Source organism: Pseudochaenichthys georgianus, chromosome 10 (genome assembly GCF_902827115.2).
Source record: "Pseudochaenichthys georgianus chromosome 10, fPseGeo1.2, whole genome shotgun sequence".
NCBI lineage: Eukaryota > Metazoa > Chordata > Actinopteri > Perciformes > Channichthyidae > Pseudochaenichthys > Pseudochaenichthys georgianus.
In genome coordinates this window covers 16,818,117-16,844,025 of record NC_047512.1, presented here as the reverse complement: position 1 = coordinate 16,844,025, position 25,909 = coordinate 16,818,117, and the positions used below count along the sequence as shown (strand labels likewise).

The following is a 25,909-nucleotide window of genomic DNA, read 5'->3' as shown; positions in this document are numbered from 1 at the left end:
AGAGCACAAATAGAAAGGACAGACATGGTAATATGAGTCTTCAATCGTCCATTGTTTCTTCAAGCCATTTAAATCAATAGCATTTTTGTGTTGAATGAGGTTCTTGGGTGTATATTGTAAAGTGATAGGTCCCAATCATTGAGCCATAGCCTATAGAGTTTATTATCCCTATATGCATTCACCATAGCCTGCATGTAAAAAAAAGTAAAAAATATAGGCTATATAAAAATGAATACAAGTATAAAAAGATCATGCTTTCATCCTATTGGTGTTCAGACAAATTCATGTGGCGTATTTTTCCATGCACTGCCCTCTTCCCAAAATCGATTTTTATTTAATCGAAGCATACACAGCCCTGTTTATAACTGTTTTTTATTGATGATCAATCCTCAATTTTCTCTACGCTGCTCTATTTGGTCTGCGCCTGTGCAATGTTCATTGGTCAGAAAAGACGCCTTCACCTGAATTCATACGGTTACATATTTTACTCTGGTTTAAACCAAAACGACAAATACAAAAAAAAGAAATTGCCTAATATTATTGGATTATTTTTCGTAATAACAATTATTATTACTACGCATAGTTTAGGGATTATTAGTGGATTGAGCCACATTTTACCTATTCATAATTACAGAGGTCTGCGTTGGCTCTACTGTAACTAAAGCACTGGAACGCACAGAACCGTTGCTACACTACTGTTGCTGTAATAGAACGTTGGAACGTTCATTGTGTCATGGTAACGAGTAAGAAGCGTAAGAAGCGACAAAAAGTGGGAAACGCAGATACATTAGAACGTTGAAGCCAATTTCAGCTAACGGCTCTGACAGGGGAGGTTCGGCTATAACTGGATGCTGCTAGAGCAACAACTGTACCAACATGATCGTTTCAGAATAAAAGCATACAATTTTTACAGAACTTTTTACAACAAAGGGAAGTGGTAGCTAAGTACATTACTCAAGTGCTGTACTTAAGTACACTTTTGTGGGACGTGTACTTTATGCAGAGGTAGGAAGTAACTAAGTACATTAAGTACAGTACCTAAGTACAATTTTGAGATACTTGTACTTTACTTGACTGTGTCCAATGTTATGCTACTTCTACTCCACTACAATTCAGAGGTAAATCGTGTATGTTTACTAAACTAAATGTACCTTTAGTTACTTTGCAGATTTTGATTAATCATGTGAAATATAAAAAACACTTAAATAAGACTTTAGTTACACCTGAAGTAACATTCAAAGACAACCCTGCAGCATACAAAGTAATTCAAACAGCTGCACCTTTACAAGTTGTGATAAACGAAGGAATATGGGCTCAGAACAGTCTCATAATACACACATGCACACAGAAGGACAACAAGTTGATGCTAATACTTTTGTACTTTTACTTGAGTAACATTTTGATTGCAGTACTTTGCAGTACTTCTAACATAGTATTCATAACTACACTCAGGTACTTCTAATTTAAGATCTGAGTACTCGCCGATTACATCAGTTTTTTCAATTGGACAATTGTGTGTGTGTTTGCGCATTCAATTGCCCTTTTAATGTGTTTGAAGGAAACAACAACAACAACAACAACAACCATAATTGAAAACAGAGTATTAAACGTTTGAGAAATGTGTAGAGCCTTTACTGTGACGTAATAAAACCGGAAGTCTGTTTAGCCTGCCTGCTGTTGTTGACACTGAGCACCCATAGCTATATAATTTGGTTGATGTTCGTGTTTTAGACCACCTACGCTAATTAAATGTTTAAGTCGTCAAGTTAAGTTGGTCTTAATTTATCCTTTCGTTGTCTGGTTGTCAGTTTAGTCAGCGCTAACACTTGTAGCTTAGCGTCATAGCTAGCATCACTGGCTAACCTCTAAGGCAGGAAGTTAGCTCATTAAGACGATTAAGACGCCATGGAAAGAATATTTAAGTTCATCCATTCATAACATTCAACGGTATACTTCGCCTGTCAGCTTTTATTGTAGATGTTGCGCCGCGAACTGGTCGGAACAACACTCAAACAAGGTAAAGTGTGTGTTATTATGAGCTAATCTGGTTGTTGATGGCTACTTAAGCTAACAAATAATAATGGTCATCTCCTGATCTACTTGCTTTCTCTATTTTGCCTCTACACAGATGACGATGGAGCTGGATGTCTTCGTGGGTAACACCACTATCATGGATGAAGAGGTTTACCAGCTCTGGTTGGATGGATACACAGGTATGAGTGATAACACAGACTATGGGTCACAGTGTTCTTCAGTAGGCTGTGACACACACTGTTAAGTAGCTGTACTTAAACAGGGTCCAGGTTTGTTGGGGGTGCTATCTTACAAAGAGCCACACAATGTGTTTTTTTCTGCAGTCAAGCACATCATTCAAAATGCAGTTATTTCCAAATCTGGGGTCAGGACCACCCAAAGGTCACAAGATACATCGGAGGGGTCATAAGATTATAACAAATATTGGTAATAAAGAATACAACATATAACTGCCACTCAAATTATGTTATGATATTGAAATTGGAATATGACTCACACTCTTGGTGGGAATAGTCATTTTTGCATCAATATTATTTTTCTGCTATTTGGATACTCTCATATATTTCAATATGTTTCACAATATCTGTTAATAGACAGTGTTTCTTTGTAGAGTTAGCTGAAAATTGAGATCCTCATCTTGTGCTATTTACTAGTAGCCAATGTTATGCATAATGATGGAAAAACAATTCCAGGTGTTGCTGTATATTCAAACCACCAGTAGCTTTGTTAGCCGAGGTTATTGTACATGACTACAGCTTCAGTGGGATCATGAGGTGTCTGATCTATCCAACAGTGTTCGATGCAGTGAAGGTACGAATAGACGGAGGAGTGATGGAGGAGTGTGAGGCGAGTGCAGATGTTCTGCTGAGTGACACTATGGACCAGTACAGAACTTTCCAGATGTGTGAGCGTCTGCTGCACAGTCCATCTAAACTAGGCAACCAGCTGCTGTTTCAGATCCCCCCCCATCGACAAGCCATGCTCATCGAGAGGTGCAGTAATAATTTCTCATTCATTTCTTCTTCAATCATCAAATGTGTTCAGTGTCTTTTTCTATCCCTTCTTTTAGCCAGGTATTTTAATTTCTCAAGGCATATGTGTATTTGGTATTAAACGCAACTCATTTATCCCTTCTTCTTAACATAATAAAGGAAAATGTCATTTTTGAAGTTTCCTCGTATGACTCTGGTTTCCTTGAATAGATACTATACCTTCGATGATGCATTTGTCCGTGAGGTCCTGGGAAAAAAACTCTCCAAAGGAACCAAGAAAGACTTGGATGATATCAGTGCCAAGACAAGTGTGACACTGAAGAGCTGCAGACGACAGGTAAGAGCATCACAACCAGAGTTCCCGTTAGCCGGTAATTACCGGACTATGACCGGTAAAATATGCTGAAGACCGGCAAATCTAAATCTCTCCGGTCAAAGTGTCCGGTCAAAATTATTTCCGCGTAGCGCAATACCACATCAGTTGCGCATCTTGCACCACTTATGTGACAGATAAGAATAGTCAATTATAATGTCTAACACTTAATGTGGAGAAAGAGATGCCCTGTATGGGTTGATTGTGCGTTGATCTGTTGGTAATGCCTCAGGGTTCCGGTGGGCATGTAAACAAATGCATAATGCTGCGCTATACTTTGTGGCCTCACCCGGTTGCATAGCGACGCTTATTGTTTAGGTGTCTTTTGATAAGCAGGTAGTCATATCATTAGCTAGAACTAGCTGGATCTGATCGATATGGACATAAACGCGAGTGAAGTCTAATCTGACGGGAGACAGAGATCAGCTGCTGCTGACGAGTCGACACGCAGCTCTGCATAATCACATGCAACGGTGAGCGGAACAAAACACACACTTCAGGTTAGAATATCACACGTAACTATTTTAATTACCTCTCAAACTACCTAAACTAGTTATAGATATGTTTAGTTTTACTGTCTGGTCACTCATTACTGATCCGCGAGCTGCATGATAGTCTTTTCTGGTGGGCTGAGAACGAGAGAGCGCTCTGTTCTTCCCGTGTTATTGTACATTACTGTACACTTTTGAATAATGTAGTTAATCTACTATAATTAATTTGTTTAATATCGAATCATATCAATTTGTTTTAAAGCTCAATAAATAACAAAGAAGACCTTTGACCGGCACTTTTCACATTTTGTCCGGAAGATTTCAACTTTAACGGACATGTTGACCGGTGAACGGGAACTCTGATCACAACATCACAATGACTGTTCATCTGTTCATCTGTATCATACGAGTGCCCAGATTTTCAGCACTTTAAAAGCACCATATGTCATTTTCTGAAGCTTTTGGTAAAATTGATTACAAACATGTTTATTGACTGAAAATCTGAAGAGGTCTCCTGTCCTCCAAAATTAAAATACCTGGATATTAAAACAGATAAACTGTGATTTACATTCAAATAAACTGTTTCTCAGATGTTATTTGGCTGCTGGGAACATTTGCAGATCTTGCTTCTTTCTAAGGATCCATCTGGTTAAAAGCAATACCAAAAACCACGGTTGTTAAAAGTTGGCATAAAACCAAACCAAATGTAACAGACCTTGATCACCTTGATTCAAATGACTAGGATTGAAAATGGTTGGAAACATTTGGAATGTTGTTCCCAGTTCTTTGCCCTTTCTACTCTACTATTACTTTTTTACCGTGTTTTATACAAGTCAGGTTCTGATTTTATCAAATCTCCTGTGTCACTGTTTCATTTTAGTTTGACAACTTCAAACGTGTTTTCAAAGTTGTGGAAGAGCTGAAGGGACCCCTGGTGGAGAACATACGTCAGCACTTTCTTCTTTCTGACAAGCTTGCAAGGTAAAAAATGACTAAGAACGGAGCACAAATCTCACTGCCTCAGATTTATTCTTCAAAATCATTCTGTTGTAGTGTTTATGATAAATTACTGTATGAGTATTTAGGCTAACTCTTACAAAAAAGCACCTGAAAATGCATTATGGTTTAGTTAAAGTGGACCTATCATGCTATATTTGAAACATATTGTAGGGCCATACCTATATATATATTTTCAAAATACCAAACAGATCCTGCATTTGAGCCATGCCTCATTTCGCTCTATTTGCTCTTTCCAGCCCTGTTTTTGCATGGGGCTGATTCTGTGAGCTGCAACTGACCACGCCCCCCTGCAGGAGAGGGGAGTTGCCAGTTACTTTGGCATTAGGGCAGGGATATCTAGATACTTTCCAAGGTTTGACATAATGAATTGTGCTACTTGTAAAGCAAGCAACGATGTTTTCAAATCTGTAATCAAAAAGCTCCTCAAAAACGCTGTCGAAGCAGTTCCTGCCGTTGCTACGTTAGTTCAAACCGTAACAACGGACTATTTTTCTTAGCGGATGCATGTCAATTTAAATCAATACAACTATTTTTTAAATCATTAAAATCATTTTCTAAATCCATAAAAGCATTTAAATTAATATTGGGAGTCATGTCGTTACTTTGTCGAGAATGTGGCCATGTAATGAGCGGGATAATGTCATTATCTGATCAGCCTGTCGGTGTTCTTTTCCCCATAATGACCGCGTCGCTGCACATTATCCCTTACATATGATTATATAGAGTCATTATTCTTTTGTTTTAAAGCAGGAGGTGCAAAAGCTTGCCTCGGGGAGGGAGAAAAAGAGCCACAGCAGAGAATAAACAGAAGGGCAACCATGCAAGGGAAGTCTTCTTCGCTGCTTTTGTGACAGACTACAGCGCCACTTACAGGCCTGGCATATGTACTACAGCGTCTCCAGCGCTTTAGAGCAGCACTGGCCGGCCGTGGCCCAACCTCTCATTCCCCTGATAGGTGGAGAATTGACCAATAGCTGTAGCGCGACTTTACTGATGTCAGTAAAGTGTTCAAATCTGGATCAGTCTGTATCAGATCCGTTGCAGCCCCTTTTTTAGAGATTTGGATATGGAGAAAAAGAGAGAGGGTTGTGTTTTCTGACACTTGGTGAGTTCCCTGGGGACACCGGGGACACATATTCATGTATAAAAGACGTACAAAAGTGCATTTTGCATGATAGGTCCCCTTTAAACAAGGTTCTGACTGATAGTCTTGTTTATTTGTTAGCTCTTTTAACGCTTTCGTCATCTTTTTCAGGGATTATGCTGCCATCGTTTTCTTTGCTAACAATCGCTTTGAGACGGGGAAAAGAAAACTGCATTATCTCACGTTCCAGGACTTTGCGTTCTGTGCTGGGCAGCTTATCAGCAACTGGACCGTTGGGGCAGTTGGTGAGCCCTTTGTCTTGTTGCCTTTGGCCGTTTGCTGTAATTTTGATCTGGAATGTAAGGGACGTGTATAACATTAAAATCAGTTATGTAACATATATTTACTGATGTGTAAACGTCAAACTGAGACACATTAAGAGGATTAATATAAGTGGTTAATGCAAGGAAAAATAACAACTGTAAATTGAGCCAACATTTAAAACAGTCTGTATAAAAAATGTATATAAATTGCATATGAATAAGAGGTATACTGTTTATGTTGTTATGAATATGGGACACTTAGAGCAGAGCTTCCTCCAATGAGACACACTGACCACCAGAGGTCCTTCAGGTTTTAGAGATCCTCGTTAGGGTGAAGAGGCATTTACTTTTTGTAGTTACCAATTAGTACAATTAAACATTTGAATTGGGTTGGGCACAGTCTGATAATAATTGTGAGAAAAAGAAGCGATAAAAGTTGTAAGAAGAGGCATCCTTTGAACTGATTTTGCAGTGTTTGACTGGAGTTTCCTCTGTAGATAGCATGGTGGAAGACATGGATGTGGATCTGGATAAAGAGTTCTTACAAGATCTGAAAGAACTGAAGGTTTTAATCACTGACAAAGATCTGCTGGATCAACACAAAAGGTAACGGCAAAAACTGAACACTACATTTTCTTACTGGCTTTTAATTAAATAAATGTCCACACTCTCCAATTGACGATTTCTCTTTTTGCTTTCCCTCCTCTCTGGTCAGTTTGGTGTGTACAGCTCTCAGAGGGAAGACTAAAGCTTTTACTGAGATGGAGGCTAATTTCAAGGTGAGAAACATTACATCTGAAATGTAATCAGTCAGTAACTCCTACGATAAAAGTACGTTTTTGAAAGTCACTATTTTCTTCTTTTATAGAATATTTCCAGGGGACTTGTCAACATCGCCGCCAAGTTAACAAACACAAAAGATGTCAGAGATTTCTTCCTTGATCTTGTGGAGAAGGTGTGTACTTCTAAAAAAATGTAGTTTCTTTCTTTTTTCTGTGCGATCATTCAACCCATATTTCTGAGGCCAGTCTGCCTTTGAGACGGTGTGATGTAACGCCTCCACCCCTTCCCCCCCCACAGTTTATTGAGCCGTGTCGCTCAGACCGATGGACAGCTGCGGACGTCAGACTCTACCTCACTCACTACAACAACTCTGCACACTTACTCGACACATTCAAGTGAGTTCATGTGTTTTGATTTTGTTACTCTTATCAAGTAGAGCTCCAACTCTGCCGAGGTTCTAATTCCCATAGCGGCGACCCATGCTATAAATACAGTCAGCGTTTTTTAAAACCTCTTGGAGAAACCTCCCCAGTAACTGCATATTATACACACTCAGGCAGTCTTTAAAGCCGCCCAAGCTTAAGGTTGTATGTTAAACCCTCTCTAATATTGATGTCTCTGTTCTACCAGTGGGTGTCACCCTATCTCGCCCCTGATTTCTCAAACTGTAGTTACCTTGTTTCTCCTGCAAACACTCTGGAATGTGGTTAAGGGTTTACACAGCCCTGCACCACTGCTTAACAAAGAGATATTCATAAAAAGAGACATGGACCCCCCGCCCAACACTATTACACTGGAGTGGACAAAGATTGCTTCATTTACTTCACCCAGATTTCACAATTACAGTTTGCCATGAGACTTACAGTAGCTGTTTGCTCCATTTACTTACAGTTTGCTCTCTCTCTCTCTCCTTTCTGCCCTTAGACACCAGGTTGTGTGGGACAGATACATGGGCGTCATCAAAGGCTGTATCTTCAAAATGTATCACGACTGAAGCGTTTTCTTTGCGGCTCGCCACGCCACTTCTCCCTGCTCTTCCCCCTCGACAAAGCCGTCGTTCGTGCTGTTTCCATTTATTTTTGTCAGCGGTGATGAATCCTACTTCTCATGCCCCTTTATCCCCAAAGAGTGTCTGTACATTTGGTTTGTAAATAAACTTAACATATATATACATCAAAATGTCATACGGATTTGTTATAATTGAATGTTCCAGGGACAAGATTATCTGATTTTGTGATTGTTGGATGGAGATTAGAGACTAACAGAGAACGGGAAATCATATCTGTAGGAGCCAATTAATTGTGGGTATAAAGGTAGGAACCTATGTGTGTTGGTGAGGTTCCGCCGGAAGGCCCATACCGTTTTTGAACACACACGGAGAACACACTCACAAGGAGCACACACGGAGAACACACACACAAGGATCACACACGGAGAACACGCACACAAATACGGGATTAAAAACAAAGCAAAAGGTATTGTGTAAACCATAAATATCGTGTGGTGAATGAAACAAAGAAACCAGTAAAAAAGGGAAATAAATGGACTATTTCGAACTGGAAACGTTGGTTCTGACTTTTATTCGGCAGCAAACAAGGTGTGCGTAAATTACACCCACCAAGCGGATCCTCAGAGGCTTAAAGCGTTGGCTTAGCCTCTACAATAAAGTAAAGATGGCAGTTTTGTAAAGCCCTGCCTTTTTAGTCTAAGCTGTATTAATGTTTTATTTTTAAAATACGACTAGTAGAGTACACGTGTCATGGATGCAGACCTCTTCCCGTGCCTGTGTGTGGTCATGGAGGTAAGGGACTAACCAGGGGGGCACAGTTGGTCCAGCTAGGGGGTCTTCAGCGTGACTGTCAACATCCCCCTGTAATGACAGCTGCCATCAGTGCCACTACCCAGAAATACAGGGCAGATAAACAATCAGATGTCAGTAATGGTTTTTAACTAAATATTTACTTTTAAAACAGGAGAAACATATAAAATGACTACTATAATGTTCAAAATAGCATGACTGTGCACTCCAAATATACAAAGATTGAAGATGTATAGTTGTGAGCTGAAGTGCATGCTGTCATTTTGTAATCCGTGTCATATTCATCTCAATGTTTCCTCGAACTGCGATAGAGTAATATGACTGCTGCTCGTGTTCATTTCAATTGGCTTTAGGAAAGCTCCTGGGGAAATACAAGTGTGACCTTAAAGTCTGACTTTAAGTTGAGTCAGACTGAAACTCATAAAAACTCAAGTGGATTACGCCGCAGTTTAGCCAGTTTGTACCGCAACAGCCTGTTCTGTTCTGCCAAAGAAAATACTGCTCGAAATGAGTCAGTAACGCAAAAGTCATCTACAAACGGAGCAGAAGAGTTGGTCGCAAATAATCATCATATTCTATTTTCTACATGTTATCCCAGAAAGTGTCTCTAGTTTATTCTGAGAAATAAGCCGACACATTTTCGAATAAGTCTCCCCTCTCTTACTCTTCCACTCTCAAATTTTTTGTCCACATTCCATTAACTTCTCTCTCCCCGTCTATAAATATCCTGCATGTCAGATTGAGCTAGGGCTTTAGTTGCTTTATGGAAAAGAGAAAAGTAAAAACATGGGGGAGGTAAGTATAGATAGATGGGGGGTAAAAGGGAGGGAGGAAACATTGGGAGAGCTTGGGGCTTTTGCGGGGGTTCAGTTTAAATGAAACCAGGTGTGTTGTGGGACCAGGAAGAGGGGGCATTGGGTAAGAAGATGGGGGGGCATGTGTGTGAATCTGTGAGTTGTTGTTCCGCCTGCGATTTCGACGGATTTTGGCATTTGGTATTTTGGCCACAGACCAGGAATTTGCATCCTGGGGGGTCAGGGAGAGGGGGTTTGGAGAGTGGAGGATAGCTGTGCAGGGGGCCAGAGGGAGGGAGAGGGGGGGTTAGACTGGGCTGTCCCTCTCTCCTCCCTCTCTCTCTCTCTCTCCCTCCCTCTGCATGTGTTCAGCTGCTCCAGCTGTCTGTCTCCCCACTCACTCTCTCAGGGTCATGCAGGCAGGAGTTTAAGGGACCACTTCTCCACGGCAACTCATCGGGACGACCGCAGCCAGCAGCAGGACAATCACCAGAGAGGCAGACGACCCATCGGAAAACTATCATCTGTGAGTTTCCCTGTGTTTCTTTAACGTCCGACTAGAAGACATTTGTGTCTAAAGAGAGCCGGTGGACCATATTTTGCGAGAGTTTTAAGGAGAAGTAGCGGAGGTGACATGTAACTCCACTTTTCTGGTAGAGGCCAAACACGTCACAGCTACACTCAGCCAAGATAATGTGGCTCGCAGTCCGCCTCTTGGCTCTGGGTTTCAGACTGTAATAGGGGGGTAGACGGGAAGAGAGGTAATGACTCACAGGGAATGCATTGTTGGACATTATGTTGCAAAAGTGATTTCACTTCATCCCTCATATACAAGCCGGTGTCACAATCTCCTCTTAATGACTCAATGACTCACAATGAGAGAAGCTTCTAATGAACAAGAAGAGAAGAAACAGGTGGCAGCTACAGGAACGAATACAAAGAAAACACAAGACATAACAACTCGGAAATCTAAGACAGTGTGGGATGCTGCCTCACTAATGTTGCACAGTGTATTTAACATCTGTCCACTCCTAATAGCTAACATGTGACAGCTCTACTGTCATTGTAATGACTCAGGTGGGATTATAGAGGCAACAGGAAGGAGAGCAGAGTTCCCCTGAGAGCGGCCATCATCTCGTGCCACACTGTATGCACACACACATACATCACAGACGTTTCAAGCTCTTTACACAGGCAGACGGAGAAGAATCACCAGTGGGAGAACAGGACCGGCCCAGAGGGATTCATTACAGCTACAGTGTGTGAGCATCTCCTGCAGGCCACTATCCATCACTGACAGTCGACTCTCCGTGTGTGTGTGTGTGTGTGTGTGTGTGTGTGTGTGTGTGTGTGTGTGTGTGTGTGTGTGTGTGTGTGTGTGTGTGTGTGTGTGTGTGTGTGTGTGTGTGTGTGTGTGTGTGTGTGTGTGTGTGTGTGTGTGTGTGTGTGTGTGTGTGTGTGTGTGTGTGTGTGTGTGTGTGTGTGTGTGTGTGTGTGTGTGTGTGTGTGTGTGTGTGTGTGTGTGTGTGTTAACCCCCTGGGTGTGGATTTGCAGGTTCACTGCCACAGTGGTAACGGAGCGTGTTGGCCACCGTGTTTCCAGCAGCTCCACGCACAACCGAGCAGAACAACACAAAGCTAGCCATGTATACACTACAACACATGATGACCATTCACTGTGTGTGTGTATTTTTTCTTGTCCCCATGTGGTCACTTTTATAGGCCTCCGGACATCTTGCCTGTTAAATTGTGCTGACTGTGTGAATTTCGAAATGGGTCATCCTGCTGTTTGAGCCCCAAATGGTAGTTATAATAGACGTGTTGTTAAAAGTATACACAACAGGTGTTAGAGCAGTAATGTTTTAAAGTGTCTTCTAGGGCTACAACAAATAGTTAATTTATTTATTATCCATTACTTTGATAGTTATTTTTGAGAGTAATGGATTAATAGTTTGGTCTTTAAAATGTCCAAAGATATTTACAATGTCCAGTTTCTTAAAGTCTAGGCAATGTCTTTAAAAGTCTTGTTTTGCATGGCCAGCAATCCAAAACACAAAGACATATCATTTGATATATAGAACAAGAAAGAACAGAACATGTTCCTACAGTGTATGTGAAGCTGGATCCAGAGCCGCCCCTGAGTCAACTGACATTATTGATAATATTCACAAATTAATTTGCCAATGGATAAATTGTGAGATATTTTCCATGCAAACATGGCAGAAAATGCTGTTACCAGCCTCTCAAGTATTGAGATCTCCCCATTCACGGTTTGATATCATATCGCTGAATATCTGGGGTTCCTGAGTGACAAAACAAGACATTTAAAAACATAAGCTTGGACTTTGAGAAATGAGGATTGACATTTGAACCTATTTTCTCAATGTGTTGACTCAACGATCAATTAATTTATCCAGAAAGAATCATTGGTGATAATCGATAATGAAAACAATTGTTAGTTTTAGTCCTAACTGGAACAAAGAAACGTTTATCTTTTGCAAAATGACAGAAACAAAATAGTTGCTGATTATTTTCCGTATATAGTGATTACATGGTATCACAGTCGACCTGTTTCTCTCTACGTCAGTCAAATCCTAGACGATCAATTGCTGCACTTTTCACATTCTGCCATCGTCCTACACAGAGGAGAGATGAGCGGCTAGGGGAGCAGTGGCCGGAGGTTTGGCAGCAGCTATCCCCTATGTGAGCCATGGGGGGTTTCCCAGAACCCGATAGTCTGGGAAGCCCGGCCGAGGCAGGGCATCCCAGCTGGGACCAGGAGCCCACATCCTCGCCACTGGCATTCCAGTGGTCCACCGCCACTTGATCTCCAGTGCCATCAGGGCCACTCCCATGCATCCCTGCTGCCCACTCTCAGTAGCCAGCGGGTGACTGGACCCCAGACTGATGGTCAGTTTGTTTTTGGCTGGTTTTGCGTCACATTCTTGCTGGTTGTAGGTGTCCGCCTGGCCAATTCAGAGAGGTCACGTACTGCGGGCGTGTGATTGCCCGGTGGTTATGTGTTACCGCCTGTGTTTACAGGAGGAGGGGATGTTTTGCTGCCTTTTCTCAAAGGTCACAAATGGCCTGTGATGTCATCCTCACCCTGCGGCCTTTTGTTTGTCTCAACATGAAATGAGACCATAAGCTATGCCTGTAAATGTGAGTTTACACAAGAGCGTGCGTCTGTGCACGTAGACAGCCTGTGATTATAACCTGCTGGAGCTCACTGGCACTTTCTCAGAATCTTTTTTTCAATCCTTCAATTGACCTGTTTTTTTCAAACAGTTTTTGGGTCTGCGGGAGCTGGAATAGGTGATTTGTTTATGTTTAAAGTCTGTTTAAACACGTATAGCTTCTCTCCAGGAACTCAAACTGAAGGGTGTTTGTGTCTCTGCTGGGAGGAAAGCCCAGTCCATCTGAATACTTGGAATACTCAGCAAAGATAATACACTATAAATCAACCTCGAAAATACACAGCACTGTACATTACCTGTAGTGAAATACTCCGATCTTACACATAAGTAAAAGTAACAAAACTCTATTTCAATAAGGTCTGTATTAAAAATTCTAATTGAGTAAAGGTACATTTCTACCAGCAAGGTCAGAGTACACATTATGTGTAACAGACATTATTATTGTGGGGTCCTTAAGATGATCTCACAAGATGATATTATGTTATAACTTAAGTAAAGTTATAATCTTGTAAAACAAGATCAAAAATACTAAACTTCATGGGCTCTTATGTCAGTTAGTTGCAGGACAAAATACAACCCTATTATTCTTATTGGTGATGCCAGGGCCCTATACTGCATGTCATCCTCTCTTTCTGTTGTTAACTCTCTGAAATGTGGTGGAGTAGACGTAAATAACGCGACTAAAATAATAATAACGGATTACTGAACTGGCCTACTGTGCACCGGCCCAGGGGGCTCAACCGGTCAGGAGGCCCCTGGTTGAGTGCTTCTGTTTACAGTTACTGCTAAGATCTCTTGTTGAGGCACATCATTTTCAAAAGTGACTGAGAATTACTTAAAAGAGAAACAAACAACCTTTGTGGTCGCTACAAAAAAAGCAAAAAAATTACCACAGAGATACAAAAGGACCAAAAAGAGACAAAATAATCCGAGAAGATAAAACCTAAAAAAACAGACACAAAAAGACTACCAAGACACGCTCACTGCCTCCAGGAGATGCAAATAGTCCAATAAGAGACTTTAAATTGCCCCAAAAATAAAGATGCAAAAACTTTAAAATGCCAAAAGTCCCTTTACTTGTCCATGACTACTAGGGCCCCAAGGTATCATCATCTGTCCATACTTTCCAGACAGAGGCCCTCTCACATTGCAGAGACAAAACCCAGTATTAACAGAGGAGATTCTTTGTCACGGAGACAAAAAGAAATAAACGTTCAGTTCAGCAGACGGAAGCAGCTGGGCAGGAGATGATGTTATACAATATACGAATAATATGCAGGATTTATTTGCTGACACACAGTGATCTGAGCCCTGGAGGCAGCGCTCGGCGAGGCGATCATTCCAGCGTCTCAGTCTGCAGACACAGTGTCTTCTGTGAGCAGCTAAAATTAAAGTATTTCTGTAATGTTGATTTTGTTGTTTTCAGCAGAAGCACGGGGTACGTCACAATGTTTATGTTTTAAACTGGCAGAGTGATTCACGCCATTTATTCCAGCTGCGATCAAGGGGGAACTGTTTGGTTGGAACGCAGTGACCCAAGTCCAAGACGCCTACTGTTTGCTCTGATTGATTTCTTCAAATCTGGCTGCAGTTTGCTTTTTGCTTCGAGTTGATTTTGTCATTTCAGCTGTGGGAGCAACTCAAAGCACCTGTGAGTTTTGAGACTGAAACATTTTTGTGATTTCTGAGTTTCTAATGTATATTTTGTTTGTCTTTCCTTCTGTCTCCCTCTGAAATACAGGAACAACCTCTGGGCTGCCGCTCTCATCTCTAAAGCAGCACTGCCTGTGGGATAGCAGTGTGTGTGTGAGTGTGTGTGTGTTTGTGTGCATGTGTTACGTGTGTTCCCATCTGTCTCCCCCCCAAATTAGTGCATTAGTATGCAGGGTGCTTGTGTGTCAATCTCGTGCGTGTGCATATGTGTGTCAGTGCTCCTCCACAGTGCTATTTCACAGCCACCTACAGAAAGTGACACCTACACGGTAAGGATGGATACATCTTTCTCCTCTTTTCATCTCATATTCCTTTATATGATAAAGCACATGTTATTTTATGTGGAAATGTTGGCCTCAAGTTCTCTTTATTCTCTCTGAGCTCAATTTCTGATTCCCCCATCTTCTTCTTGTTTAATATTCCACAGCAGTTTCCCAACATTTTATAGTAGTCTTAGTTGGGGGTAAATGTAGCTTTAATTCCATGTTTTCTTCAGGCCTCACTGTTTCCTTTCATGCAGCTTACTGCAACATGTGTTTTCCAGAATGATAATGACCCTTTTTCCAAACATTGGCCTTGTTTTTGTGGTGACGTTTGGCTTTATTAAAGTAGTTTTAAATGTCAAAAATCCTTAAACTGTGGCAGCCTCCATGTGTATTTGGTCCAGCACTCCTACAAATACACAGGAAACAAGTTTTTCCTTCTTCTGTTCTGTTTTTTCTGTTAAGCCCCACTACTGGGGATTAATTATGTATTATAAATATACTATGCAAGTACTTGGCTCAGAGGGCCTGTTCACATCTTTCTTTCCATCATTTTCTCATACTCACTTTTCTCTGGTGCTCTCTCAGGAGTGCACAGATGGGTATCACTGGGACCTTCAGACGGAGCACTGCAAAGGTAAAGCACTTTTTAACCTGCATTCATTATTTATTCTTTTTTGAAAACATTGTTTTTTGTTATAGATTTTATTGAATTTTCCTGAATTTAACTTCCCTTTTAAAATGTCAAAGTTCTTTCTAATATAATGTTTTTTTATACATTATTAATTGGATTACATTTTCTGATTTTATTTTAGTCTAATTCCCATTTTAAGTGTATTTGATTTCTTTAAAATGGCATTTCATATACTACTTTTTTGGTGTAAACTATACTGTATTTCTTTTAAACACGATGATGCATGACTTGTCTGTTTCTATTTATATTGCTTAGTTGTTTTTGAGAATCGCTTTAAAACTTGGATTAGAACAAAGAACATTATTTAATCCATTTCATATATCACCTAATTCTTATGTACAGCACCAGATGTGATCATCCTGTTGCTCTTCCTGCCCTCTCTCATCTTTGATTTGTTCCTATCAACTTTGGTTAGAGCTTAAACTTTTGTCTCTGTGTCTCCCATCAGACATAAATGAGTGCGACACCATCCCAGATGCCTGCAAAGGGGGGATGAAGTGCTTCAACCACTACGGGGGCTACCTGTGCCTCCCCCGCTCTGCCTCCGTCATCCCGGCCCCAGAGCCCGCCATCACGCCCACCGAGAGCAACCCCTGCCCACTGGGTTACGAGGCGCAGGACGACAGCTGTGTGGGTGGGTGTCCGCTGTGAGGTGGGGGGGTTGGAGGTGGACGGGTGGCCACAGGATGACCATTAAGCATGTTTGTGTGTGTGATTGTATAAGTGTATTGTCAGTGGTCACAGACTGCGAGGGACAGGTGGCTGAGCAGGTGTTGGGACGGGGGGTCTGCATGTAGGTGCAAACTGTGTGGGTGTGGGCGAGTGTGAGTCCACAGGGGGCAGGCAGACAGACTGTAGGAATTTGGAGGATTTCACACGAGGACAGCTGCCGTGTTTTAAGAACCGGACTGGCAGTGAGACAGCTACTCAGGCTGGAGGACGGCGAGGTGTTCAGCTGGGACCGCAAACATGATTCAGCACGATGTGATATTCTCAGCTGTCGGGTGCAAATGAGGAGAACAGAGTCGCCATGTCTCTCAGTCATGATCAATGATGCTGGGTTTGCTCATAATAACACATCTATTTCTACATGTGTGTCCAAGGCTGCACATTAGGTTATTTTGTCTACAGATGAATCCATCTTCTAGATTAATTGATGAAGTGTTTGGTCGATGAAATATCAGCAAATTAAAACTGTCCAAGGCCTTTGTTTTTCCCATTCAAAACATAAAGACACTCATTTACAGTTGTTTTTATACAAAGTAAAGCAGGACAACTCCATATTCAAGTGGCCATTTTTGCATGAAGCATTACTCAAACGATTAATCGATTATCAAAATGGTTGCCAATTATTTTTCTGTTGACCAACCAATCGCTAAAGTCACAGCTCTGTGTGTCCCTGTTTCAGATATCAATGAGTGTGAGCGAGACGAACATGACTGCCAGCCCAGCCAGCAGTGCATCAACACACTGGGCGCCTTCACCTGTCAGTGCCCCGATGGCTACCGCAAGGTTGGAATAGAGTGCATTGGTGAGATCATTTATTTGTTATTACATTTAAAATAGTGTAGATAATGCATGTTTAAATTTGGCCTGGGGGAAGTTAGTTACATCTAAAAGAGTGACCTTAATAACCTGCTTTATCTGAGTGATCTCTTCTGTCTCTGTTTCTCTCTCAGACATCGATGAGTGCAGGTACAGGTACTGCCAACATCGCTGTGTTAATGTCCCCGGATCCTTCTCCTGTCAATGTGAACCGGGCTTCCAGCTGGCAGGAAACAACCGCTCCTGCATCGGTGAGTGATCAGCTAATGTCTCTGAAGTCAGGCAAAAGGACTCTGCGGTGTCCTGATAGCCCCCGTCTATTATGACCTTAGTAAGATTATCCTACTTATAACAGATTTGTACATATCGAAGTCTGTTAACAGGTCTTGGGGAGTGATACTGTGAAAATGTGAAAATACTTGCATCTATTGGCTACAGAGGGAGCTGTGTGAAATCTGATAGCTTGCCTCAAATGAGTCCGTGTCAGTTGGACTACAAGACTGAGAAAACAAAGTCATGGAGTTGTGTGGAGTTAGAGAGTGAGACCTCTCCTGCTACATTAGCCACTACTAGCCAAATACAACCACATTTCTGTCTGTGGTGGAGTTGTATTATGGGTAATGTTGGCGCTAAGAAGGAAGAATGTGTGGGATAGATAAAGAGGATGTATCTGGATCTTCTCCCTCTAGTTAGTTTCTTTACAAAAAAGTCTGATAATGTTGCAGTAGTTTAATGCTGAATCAATTGAGTACACTTTAAAGCATTTATCTGTAACATTACATGTCCATGACTCCATTTTAGGTTAAGATAAAAGAAAACATTATTAAGGGTTTAACTCTTAAAAATCAGTAAATCTGCTTCATCGTTTGAGGTTTGATCAATTCTGATTGACTTGAACAGTGAAAGATATCCTAGACTGTTATTTTATTCACCGAGTTAATGTTGTGTTAAGAAAACTAAACAGGTTTGTTGTGTTTATTTTGGACCCCGTTACTCACAGTAGAGCTGATTGAGAAATTATTTTATCTGGAGTGTTCTGGTTTTGTGTCTGTGTGCTCTTTGACTTTTAAGTGTATCAATCAAATCTATGTTCCCTCCCTTCAGATGTGAATGAATGTGAGATGGGAGCGCCCTGCTCTCAGAGGTGTTACAACACGTACGGCACCTTCCTGTGTCGCTGCGACCAGGGCTACGAGCTGGACGCCGACGGCCTGACTTGTAAAGGTAAGAGACACACAAGCAGAATGTCACTAAAACATTTACTGACATACTGTGCTGAACATTTTGAAGGTTTTAATGAGCGTTTTATTTGCATGCCTCTCACTACTTCTACTCCACTACATTTCAGCTTTAGTTTAAAAAAAACATGATTATTTTTAAACAGGAAACGTATAGAGTTTGACTACAGGAGCATGTTTAGGACAATTGTTTAATTACATTTTTATTATAACTTCTCAAACGAGAAGATTTGTGGATTTTTTGTCTTGCTCCATCCCAACCAAGTACAACAATAACACCCTACTTGTAGTTATATATTGAATCAAGCAATACAAATCTAGTGATATAATACATAAGTAATAACAATGACGGGGGACATTTTTCTGCCCCGAATATTACTACATCTTCCTGATTCAACTTATTATACTTTATATAGGCCTACTTATATACTTTAACTTAAGTGACATGACAGTTTTCATTTGAGTATCGGGTAAGTAAAGGGTCAGTTTACTGTAGTAAGGATTAATATAAGTTAGAATACAGACTTCCTAGTTTCAGTGATCCTAACCTGCTGGGTATTCTGTTTAATTGTGAACCATTAATAAAACCTCATTTTTTTTATCTCGACAGACATCAATGAGTGCGGCTTCTCCAGCTTCCTGTGCCAGTTTCAGTGTGTCAACGAGCCTGGGAAGTTCTCCTGTGTTTGTCCTGAGGGGTACCAGCTGCAGGGCACCAGACTCTGCCAGGGTGAGCCTCGCCTCCTCACACCTTGCTCTGTGCTTTCACTCACAAATGTCACCTCTTATTCATTCTCTAACAGCAGCTCTATTCTCATCCAGTGGGGAAAGTTAGTCAATACTAAACTACAATTTTGAAGTAATTGCTTTACTTTATTATGTCCAGCCCTCTACATCTCCAAGGGTACTTTCTACTCCACTACATTTATTTGACATCTTCAGTTACTAGTTACCTTTAAGATGACACATTGTTAAATACCAAACCAGAGTTTTTTCAACCTTTTTGGCCTCTGTTGTCACATTTCAGATGTTTAAGAGTTGTTAAGCTAAACCAAAATGTTCCCTCTAAACTTCTCAAATGATTTATTATCAATAATAATTCTATACCTAAAGAAAAATGTCTGACAACTTGATCTAATTATGACATTTAAAATCATATATCAGTCAGAGACCGAAACATAAAGTAGATTTTCTTCCAATACTTATGCTCTTTTACTTAAGTTAGCTTTTCCATGCAGAACTTTTACTTGTAACACATACACAAGGGTTTGACATTGCTGTATTAATATTTATTTAACTTCAGTAAAGGACTTGAATACTTATTTTAGTGAAGTTAAACCTCATCAGCTGTGTTTCTCCTGCAGATATAAATGAATGTGAAACAGGTGAACATCAGTGTACCGAAGCACAGACCTGTGTAAACATCCACGGACGGTACCAGTGTGTGGAGGAAAACCGCTGCCAAGAGCCTTACGTGCAGGTGTCTGAGAAGTGAGTGACACCTCGTGAAAGCTTACACAAACACAAACACACGTTCACACACCTTTTCCCAATTATTAAACTATGTGCTGGCCATCAGCTCATAATATAATCAGACCCTTTATTGAGTGTAGCTCACACTGCAAGATTAGCCCAATTACATTTTCCACATATGAGTCCAACGTTCAACCTTTTCTTCTGAACATGGTCCAGTGCAATAAGAAAACCATTACACTGTTACACTGTTGGATTGCTAACAGGTGTGGGTCATATTAACATATCCCAGATTATTTTAAAGTATAAAAAGTACTTTAGAAAAACATGAGGGGACAAATGGCTACTGTTCAATGTTTGTTTTGATTTAAGGAGACCTTTTTCTTTCAGTCACATCACTCCCTCTGCTGGCTGATATATGTATAATATTTTTTAACACCAATTATTACAGATGTTGATCTCAAAGTGAATTTACTGACTCTCCCGTGTGTGTCCAGCCGCTGTGTGTGTCCTGTCAGTAAGCCGGCCTGTCGAGATCTGCCCTTCTCCATCGTTCATCGCTACATGAGCATCACCTCGGAGCGCTCCGTCCCCTCAGACGTCTTCCAGATTCAGGCCACCAGCGTCTCCCCGGGGGCCTACAACACCTTCCGCATCCGGTCCGGAGACGAAAACGGAGACTTCTACATCAGGGTGAGAACCGCTACAGGGCTGGAGAAAGAGAGAGGATGACTGATGGTCATGTGTTCAAGTTAACTATTCAACTGCTGATAAACCTGTGATCAGAGTGGAGACTTTTGAGTTTAGAAGCAACGACTCTGAAAAAGCTCTTTAGTAAACAGCATCGACTTTCTATTAACCATTTGCCAGATAGTGGTGGACTCTGAATATGACGCAGAATGCATGTAAGTCGTCTGCTGGAGTTAAAATCCCAATGTCGCCTCCAAAGGGCGTTTCTCCCTTTCCAACTAAGGATGTTTTATAACCCCACTTCAATATACACAAACGAGAGTGATATCAATCTTCTCATCCAACTCCAAACTTCTTTGTGCACCAAAGCAAAAAACACATTTACAAAAAGTACTCTTTTAAGTAGAAATAATGTAGAAATGTACTCGCTTACAAATGGCATTTTAATGCTTCATCATTTGAGGTTTGATCGATTTTGATTGACAGGAACAGTGAAATAAATCCATGTTGATTCACCGGAGCCCGAGCCATTTTAAATGAGCACAGAGTTGATGTTGTGTAAAGCAAACTAAACTGGTTTGTTGTGTTCATTTTAGACCCCGTTACCCCCGTTAATGTAGAAATGTACTCACGTATATATATATATTTGTTTTCTTCTCCAGCAAATCAATAATATCAGTGCCATGCTGGTGCTGGCCCGCGCTGTGTCGGGGCCCAGAGAGTACACGTTGGACCTGGAGATGGTGTCCGTTAACCCCCTGAACAGTTACCAGAGCAACTACCAGACCAGCTCCGCCCTCAGACTCTCCATCTACGTCGGGCCGTACACCTTTTAAAGAAGAAGACGACGACGACGACGAGTGGAGGGACACAAAGTAAGATGGAGAGAGAGAGAGAGATGGAGAGAAACACAGATGCAATAAAAGGAAAATGAAGCTGTAAAACAAAAGTGGTCGACGCAGTTCAACCAGTCACTGTGATGTTACACTCTTTAGCTTTTTGTACTTTCAAAGAGAGCCACACATTTCCCATATTCATTGAGAACAGCATACAACTACGATGTAGCAGTAATATCCTGCAGCCTTAAAGTAATTAAGTCAAACCTGTCCCCTTGTGTCTTATGATGTTATGTTTTCTGTCTTTTTTTATTTAACACCTATCTGACAGCATCACTCTGTGGTGACAAGTTTGAAAAGGGATGTTATGTTCTTCACATCTGTTCAGGGTGTTAACTACTCTGTGTGGCATATTTCCCGCCTGCCTTCAGCTGGAGTGATTCACGCCCAGCGTCACTAGATTATTCTGTTTTCACCCGTTGACATGCTTATCTTTGGTTTTGCTCCGTTCGTCACTTTATTCTCGTCAGCGCTGTTTCCTGTTGACAGACGTGATTCAGTAACCACTCAGATCAGACCTCAGCTCCACTGTTCATTCCTCAAGCTCTCCATCACTGCCTTCTGTAGGTTTGTCACAATGCTGATCGTGTTTGTTTTTGTCTAAGATTTGAACCCAAATAAAACGATATACCTTTTCCTCTGTGTCCCAGTGAACATTATTACAATGCCATTTGTATTATTTCCCTCCAATGTAGGCAATGTATGGGCGAGGAGGAATCTTCTTGACAATGTAACCATGGGCAGTCTGGGACATTTTGATTATTCTAACATGCTATAAAAGAAAGATGTATCAGTCACTTTTCCATCTTCTATTGAGCAAGTGGATACAAAAGGTATTTCATTAACATATGTCTGTAGTGGCTCAGAAGAGAAAACAAAATGCTGCCTCCAGAAAGGCCCTTTATTTATGTTACCTGAAGGACACGGCTGACACACATACTGTAGTAAGGGCAGTGTTGGGAAAGTTCACTTTCTACATGAACTAGTTCAGTTCACAGTTCACACATTTTAAAATGAACTAGTTCAGTTCATAGTTCATAATTCAACATTTTGAACTAAAGTTCATGGTTTCAAAAATGAACTAATTTATAGTTCATAGTTATTTTTTCAATACGTTGCTGCGAGCTATTATTTGTCTCCTGTACGATGTTAATGGGCCATTTCAATGTTTACAATATCCTCAGAGGGCCGTACAAGTTATTGACCTCTGCTTAAAAAAACTAAAATCACAGCCCATTCATTTCATTCTGTGCAAAGAAAAAGCAACCTCTTAATCCAGATATCTCACCATGACTCGCGTATGCATGCACGTGCAGGGTGTGGCGTGACCACCAAAACAGAAAGATATGGACACAAGATGTGTGCAAATGTATTTAGTTTCCTATCCATGTGAACATGGTTTAAGTGGGGGGGGACCTAACCTCCTCTAGGGGGGTCCGGGGGGCATGCTCCCCTGGCAAGATTTGTTGCACTATGAGAGCAACATTAGGAGATCTATGGACACATCTCTCAACACCCAAACACAACTGTAAGCAGATTTTCTTTTAATTTATGGATATTTGACAAATCACTCCCCTTTCAAACTGTATTCTTCTTTATTAATAACTGTCATATAGTATTTTATACCTGTTTACTTTATTCTCTTGTTTTTTTTATAACTATAATGATCATATAAAGATGTGCCTGTACCTCACAGGTTGTAGACAAAGCTTCTTATATTTGTTAGCATAGCTAGCTAACCAGATGCTAATGATAACAACAAAGTTATTGACTGTATGACAGATGAGCAGATCGCCACTGGGCTTTCAACTAAAGACACAGACATGCAGAAACTGCGGCATGTGTATGGACTTATCGGTACTGCAATTTCTGAAGTGCTGGAGTGGCGTTCTGGTGCTCTCCGTCAGAACTGCACCCCTGTCAGTCGAGACATATACCACGTGATGACACGTTAGGCTCGTGTTGTGTTCAAGGACCCTGACCTTGGCCAGGAAAAACAGGCACTCGCTTGTTTAATTTGTTTGCGGTCTAGATTTCTTTCATTTTTTTATTTTTTGCGTGTGTTTATAAATTACCTCGAGGGCCGTACCAAATTGTCTCGCGGGCCGTATACGGGCGGAGGCCGGAGGTTCCCCACCACTGCCGTAGAGTCTCACTCTGAGCGAGTGCTGCTGCAGAGCTCTGCTCTCGGCTTCGTCCATACTAATTCATTCATTCATTCAATGCTCGCCGGTTCCGCGGTCTGATATATTTAGTATATTTATATTTTAGTGCGACAGCCAGGGGTGACAGGCGCGTACGCGTCACAGGCAGCTTGCTGTTGCCAGATTGGGTGGTTTTCCGCATTATTTTGAAGCCTGTTTACGGTGTGTTTTAACTGGGTTTTCGGCTGAAAGGCATATGAAATCTGGCACACTTTTGAACGCCGTTATAATACAGTGCTGAGAATGAACGCACTTTTGAACGCCGTTATACAGCGCTGAGAGAATGAACGCGTTCTCAATTACGTTAATCTAGCGGAAATACAGTACGTTCAGTTCACGTTCGCCCAAAATATGAACGCGTTCATGAACGATCGTTCATTGAACGCGTTCAGGTACATCACTGAGTAAGGGAGCGGTGAGGTATTCAGTTGGTTGCAAATTGCGACCTCTTTGATGCCACCAAAGTCATGCACACATGTCTTCCTGAGCTGATCGACAGGATGATACAGGAGTGTCAGTGGATGGGTCAGTAAAACGGGAACTGTATACAGAGAATATCTCCATACAGCAACTACAGCGTGTAAATAGTGTCCCAGCTCTGAAATATGCTGAAGTAGCACAGACCGTTCCTTGCACAACTTGGCATCTTGTGGTGATGAAAAACAAACATGACAGGGCTTGGTGAGGGTGATACAGAGGGCAGTAGGGTAGGGGGTGGGGTGTGTAGAGGTGTGTGTGTTCATATTAAGGGTGAGTAGTGATCCCCTGACATTTCCTGCTGGATAGAAAGAAAACTTACCCAACACTGGATTACACTGTAATAGAAGGGGTCGGGGGGGCATAAAGAGACGCAAACTGGCCACAATGATGTTTAAAACAACCATAAAGACACTCAACATGACCCTAGAAGGACGCAAAAAGACAACAAGGACACTCAAAATGACTGCTAAGGGACCCAAAACAACCACAAAAACACTTAAAAAGAGATGCAAAATGGCCATGAAGACACTCAAAAATAACCTCATGCAGAGTAGGCTATCTGACAATGCACTTTTGAACTACCTTTAGATCATATTTTTCCCAATCAAACAGCAGACACAGTGTGATCCAGCATTATATCTACACGGCATGCTTCACTATCCATAGTAGCATGGCCCACTGCCTTCATAGGCAGCTTTGAATGCATTTACCAACACTGGTTGTCTGGTTCCCTGACCTGATTCACTAAGCAAAATGACAATGTGAAGTAGTGTTGGTGCAGCCAAGTCTACAGGGTAACATTTGGTTAAGATGTGCCCACACCACTGAGAAGGCTCCACAGACTGCAGTGTGTCAGAAACACCCCCCTCTTTACCTGCACCCCCACACTCATCAGCACACAACAACATTGTGGTGATTTATGTCCATAAAAGTGAAGACAAAGAGACCACTGCCCCATTAAGATGTCTCCCTTTTATACTTTTAATCTAAACATTCCTGCACCAGGAAGGCAGATGAAGTCATGTCCACCCCCCAACATCCTTATATTAGAGGGGAAAGACAAAATGGCTGCAGTTTGAAGGAAACAGGAGTGAAGCTCTGTAGCCTCCCGTTCTATTTTTACCACTTTGTGTGTTAACTGATTCTCCTGACCACAAAAAAAATAAGGAAAAAGAGAGAGAGAGAGAGGGAGAAAAGGAGAGAGGGGAAAGCCCTTATTTCACAGTCCACTGCTGTTCGCTCCGCCCAGTCCTACACACACCACACACACCTCCCATCTGTCCTCACTGGGGGGTGATGACTCACACACAGCCTGTTTTATGTAACCAGACAGCAGCCACCAGGGGGCAGCAGACCACACATCTCCCAGCAGCAGGCCAGGAATACCATCCACCTGAGGAGAGTGTTGGTTTTATAACCTAATTGACTACTAAGCCTATATTTTCTCCAGTTTTGCATACACTTGTACACCTGTGGGAGGACAAAGTGAAGTCAATTTGATCTACTTTGAACAAATATGTACAATACAGCAAGTGTCCCAGCTCTGAGATATGCTGTAGCAGCACAGACCTTTCCTTGCACAACTTGGCATCTTGTGGAGATGAAGAACCAACATGACAGGGCCTGGTGAGTGTGATACAGAGGGCAGTAGGGTAGGAGGTGTGTGTGTGTGTGTGTGTGTGTGTGTGTGTGTGTGTGTGTGTGTGTGTGTGTGTGTGTGTGTGTGTGTGTGTGTGTGTGTGTGTGTGTGTGTGTGTGTGTGTGTGTGTGTGTGTGTGTGTGTGTGTGTGTGTGTGTGTGTGT

The 25,909-nt window shown here is 41.6% G+C and overlaps 2 protein-coding genes across 3 annotated transcripts; both read left to right on the top strand.

The window, feature by feature from the left end:
* Positions 1–1,652: 1,652 nt before the first annotated feature.
* Positions 1,653–8,279, top strand: fibpa (fibroblast growth factor (acidic) intracellular binding protein a). Of its 2 annotated transcripts, none has more exons than XM_034092806.1 (11): positions 1,653–2,017; positions 2,129–2,213; positions 2,828–3,026; positions 3,237–3,363; positions 4,771–4,871; positions 6,166–6,299; positions 6,815–6,923; positions 7,033–7,096; positions 7,186–7,272; positions 7,398–7,495; positions 8,025–8,279. In XM_034092806.1, exons 2-11 carry the CDS (start codon positions 2,129–2,131, stop codon positions 8,092–8,094), a joined length of 1,074 nt encoding a protein of 357 aa, XP_033948697.1. In that variant the 5' UTR covers positions 1,653–2,017; the 3' UTR covers positions 8,095–8,279. The 2 variants fall into 2 exon arrangements, with proteins under 2 accessions (XP_033948697.1, XP_033948694.1); XM_034092803.1 differs by having other exon boundaries at positions 6,803–6,923.
* Positions 8,280–10,068: 1,789 nt separating this feature from the next.
* efemp2a (EGF containing fibulin extracellular matrix protein 2a) lies at positions 10,069–22,058 on the top strand. The gene is made up of 11 exons (XM_034092802.2): positions 10,069–10,239; positions 14,652–14,892; positions 15,475–15,523; positions 16,029–16,214; positions 16,989–17,111; positions 17,260–17,376; positions 18,230–18,349; positions 18,974–19,093; positions 19,728–19,854; positions 20,334–20,529; positions 21,189–22,058. Exons 2-11 carry the CDS (start codon positions 14,791–14,793, stop codon positions 21,360–21,362), a joined length of 1,314 nt encoding a protein of 437 aa, XP_033948693.1. The 5' UTR covers positions 10,069–10,239; positions 14,652–14,790; the 3' UTR covers positions 21,363–22,058.
* The last annotated feature ends 3,851 nt before the right edge of the window (positions 22,059–25,909 follow it).

Coding starts and splice junctions, on each gene's coding strand:
- fibpa (XM_034092803.1), top strand. CDS start 2,129: ATGACGATGGAGCTGGATGTCTTCGTGGGTAACACCACTATCATGGAT. Junction 4,872..6,165: donor CTTTCTGACAAGCTTGCAAG/GTAAAAAATGAC, acceptor CATCTTTTTCAG/GGATTATGCTGCCATCGTTT. Junction 7,496..8,024: donor CACTTACTCGACACATTCAA/GTGAGTTCATGT, acceptor TTCTGCCCTTAG/ACACCAGGTTGTGTGGGACA.
- efemp2a (XM_034092802.2), top strand. CDS start 14,791: ATGCAGGGTGCTTGTGTGTCAATCTCGTGCGTGTGCATATGTGTGTCA. Junction 15,524..16,028: donor TCAGACGGAGCACTGCAAAG/GTAAAGCACTTT, acceptor GTCTCCCATCAG/ACATAAATGAGTGCGACACC. Junction 16,215..16,988: donor GCAGGACGACAGCTGTGTGG/GTGGGTGTCCGC, acceptor TCCCTGTTTCAG/ATATCAATGAGTGTGAGCGA.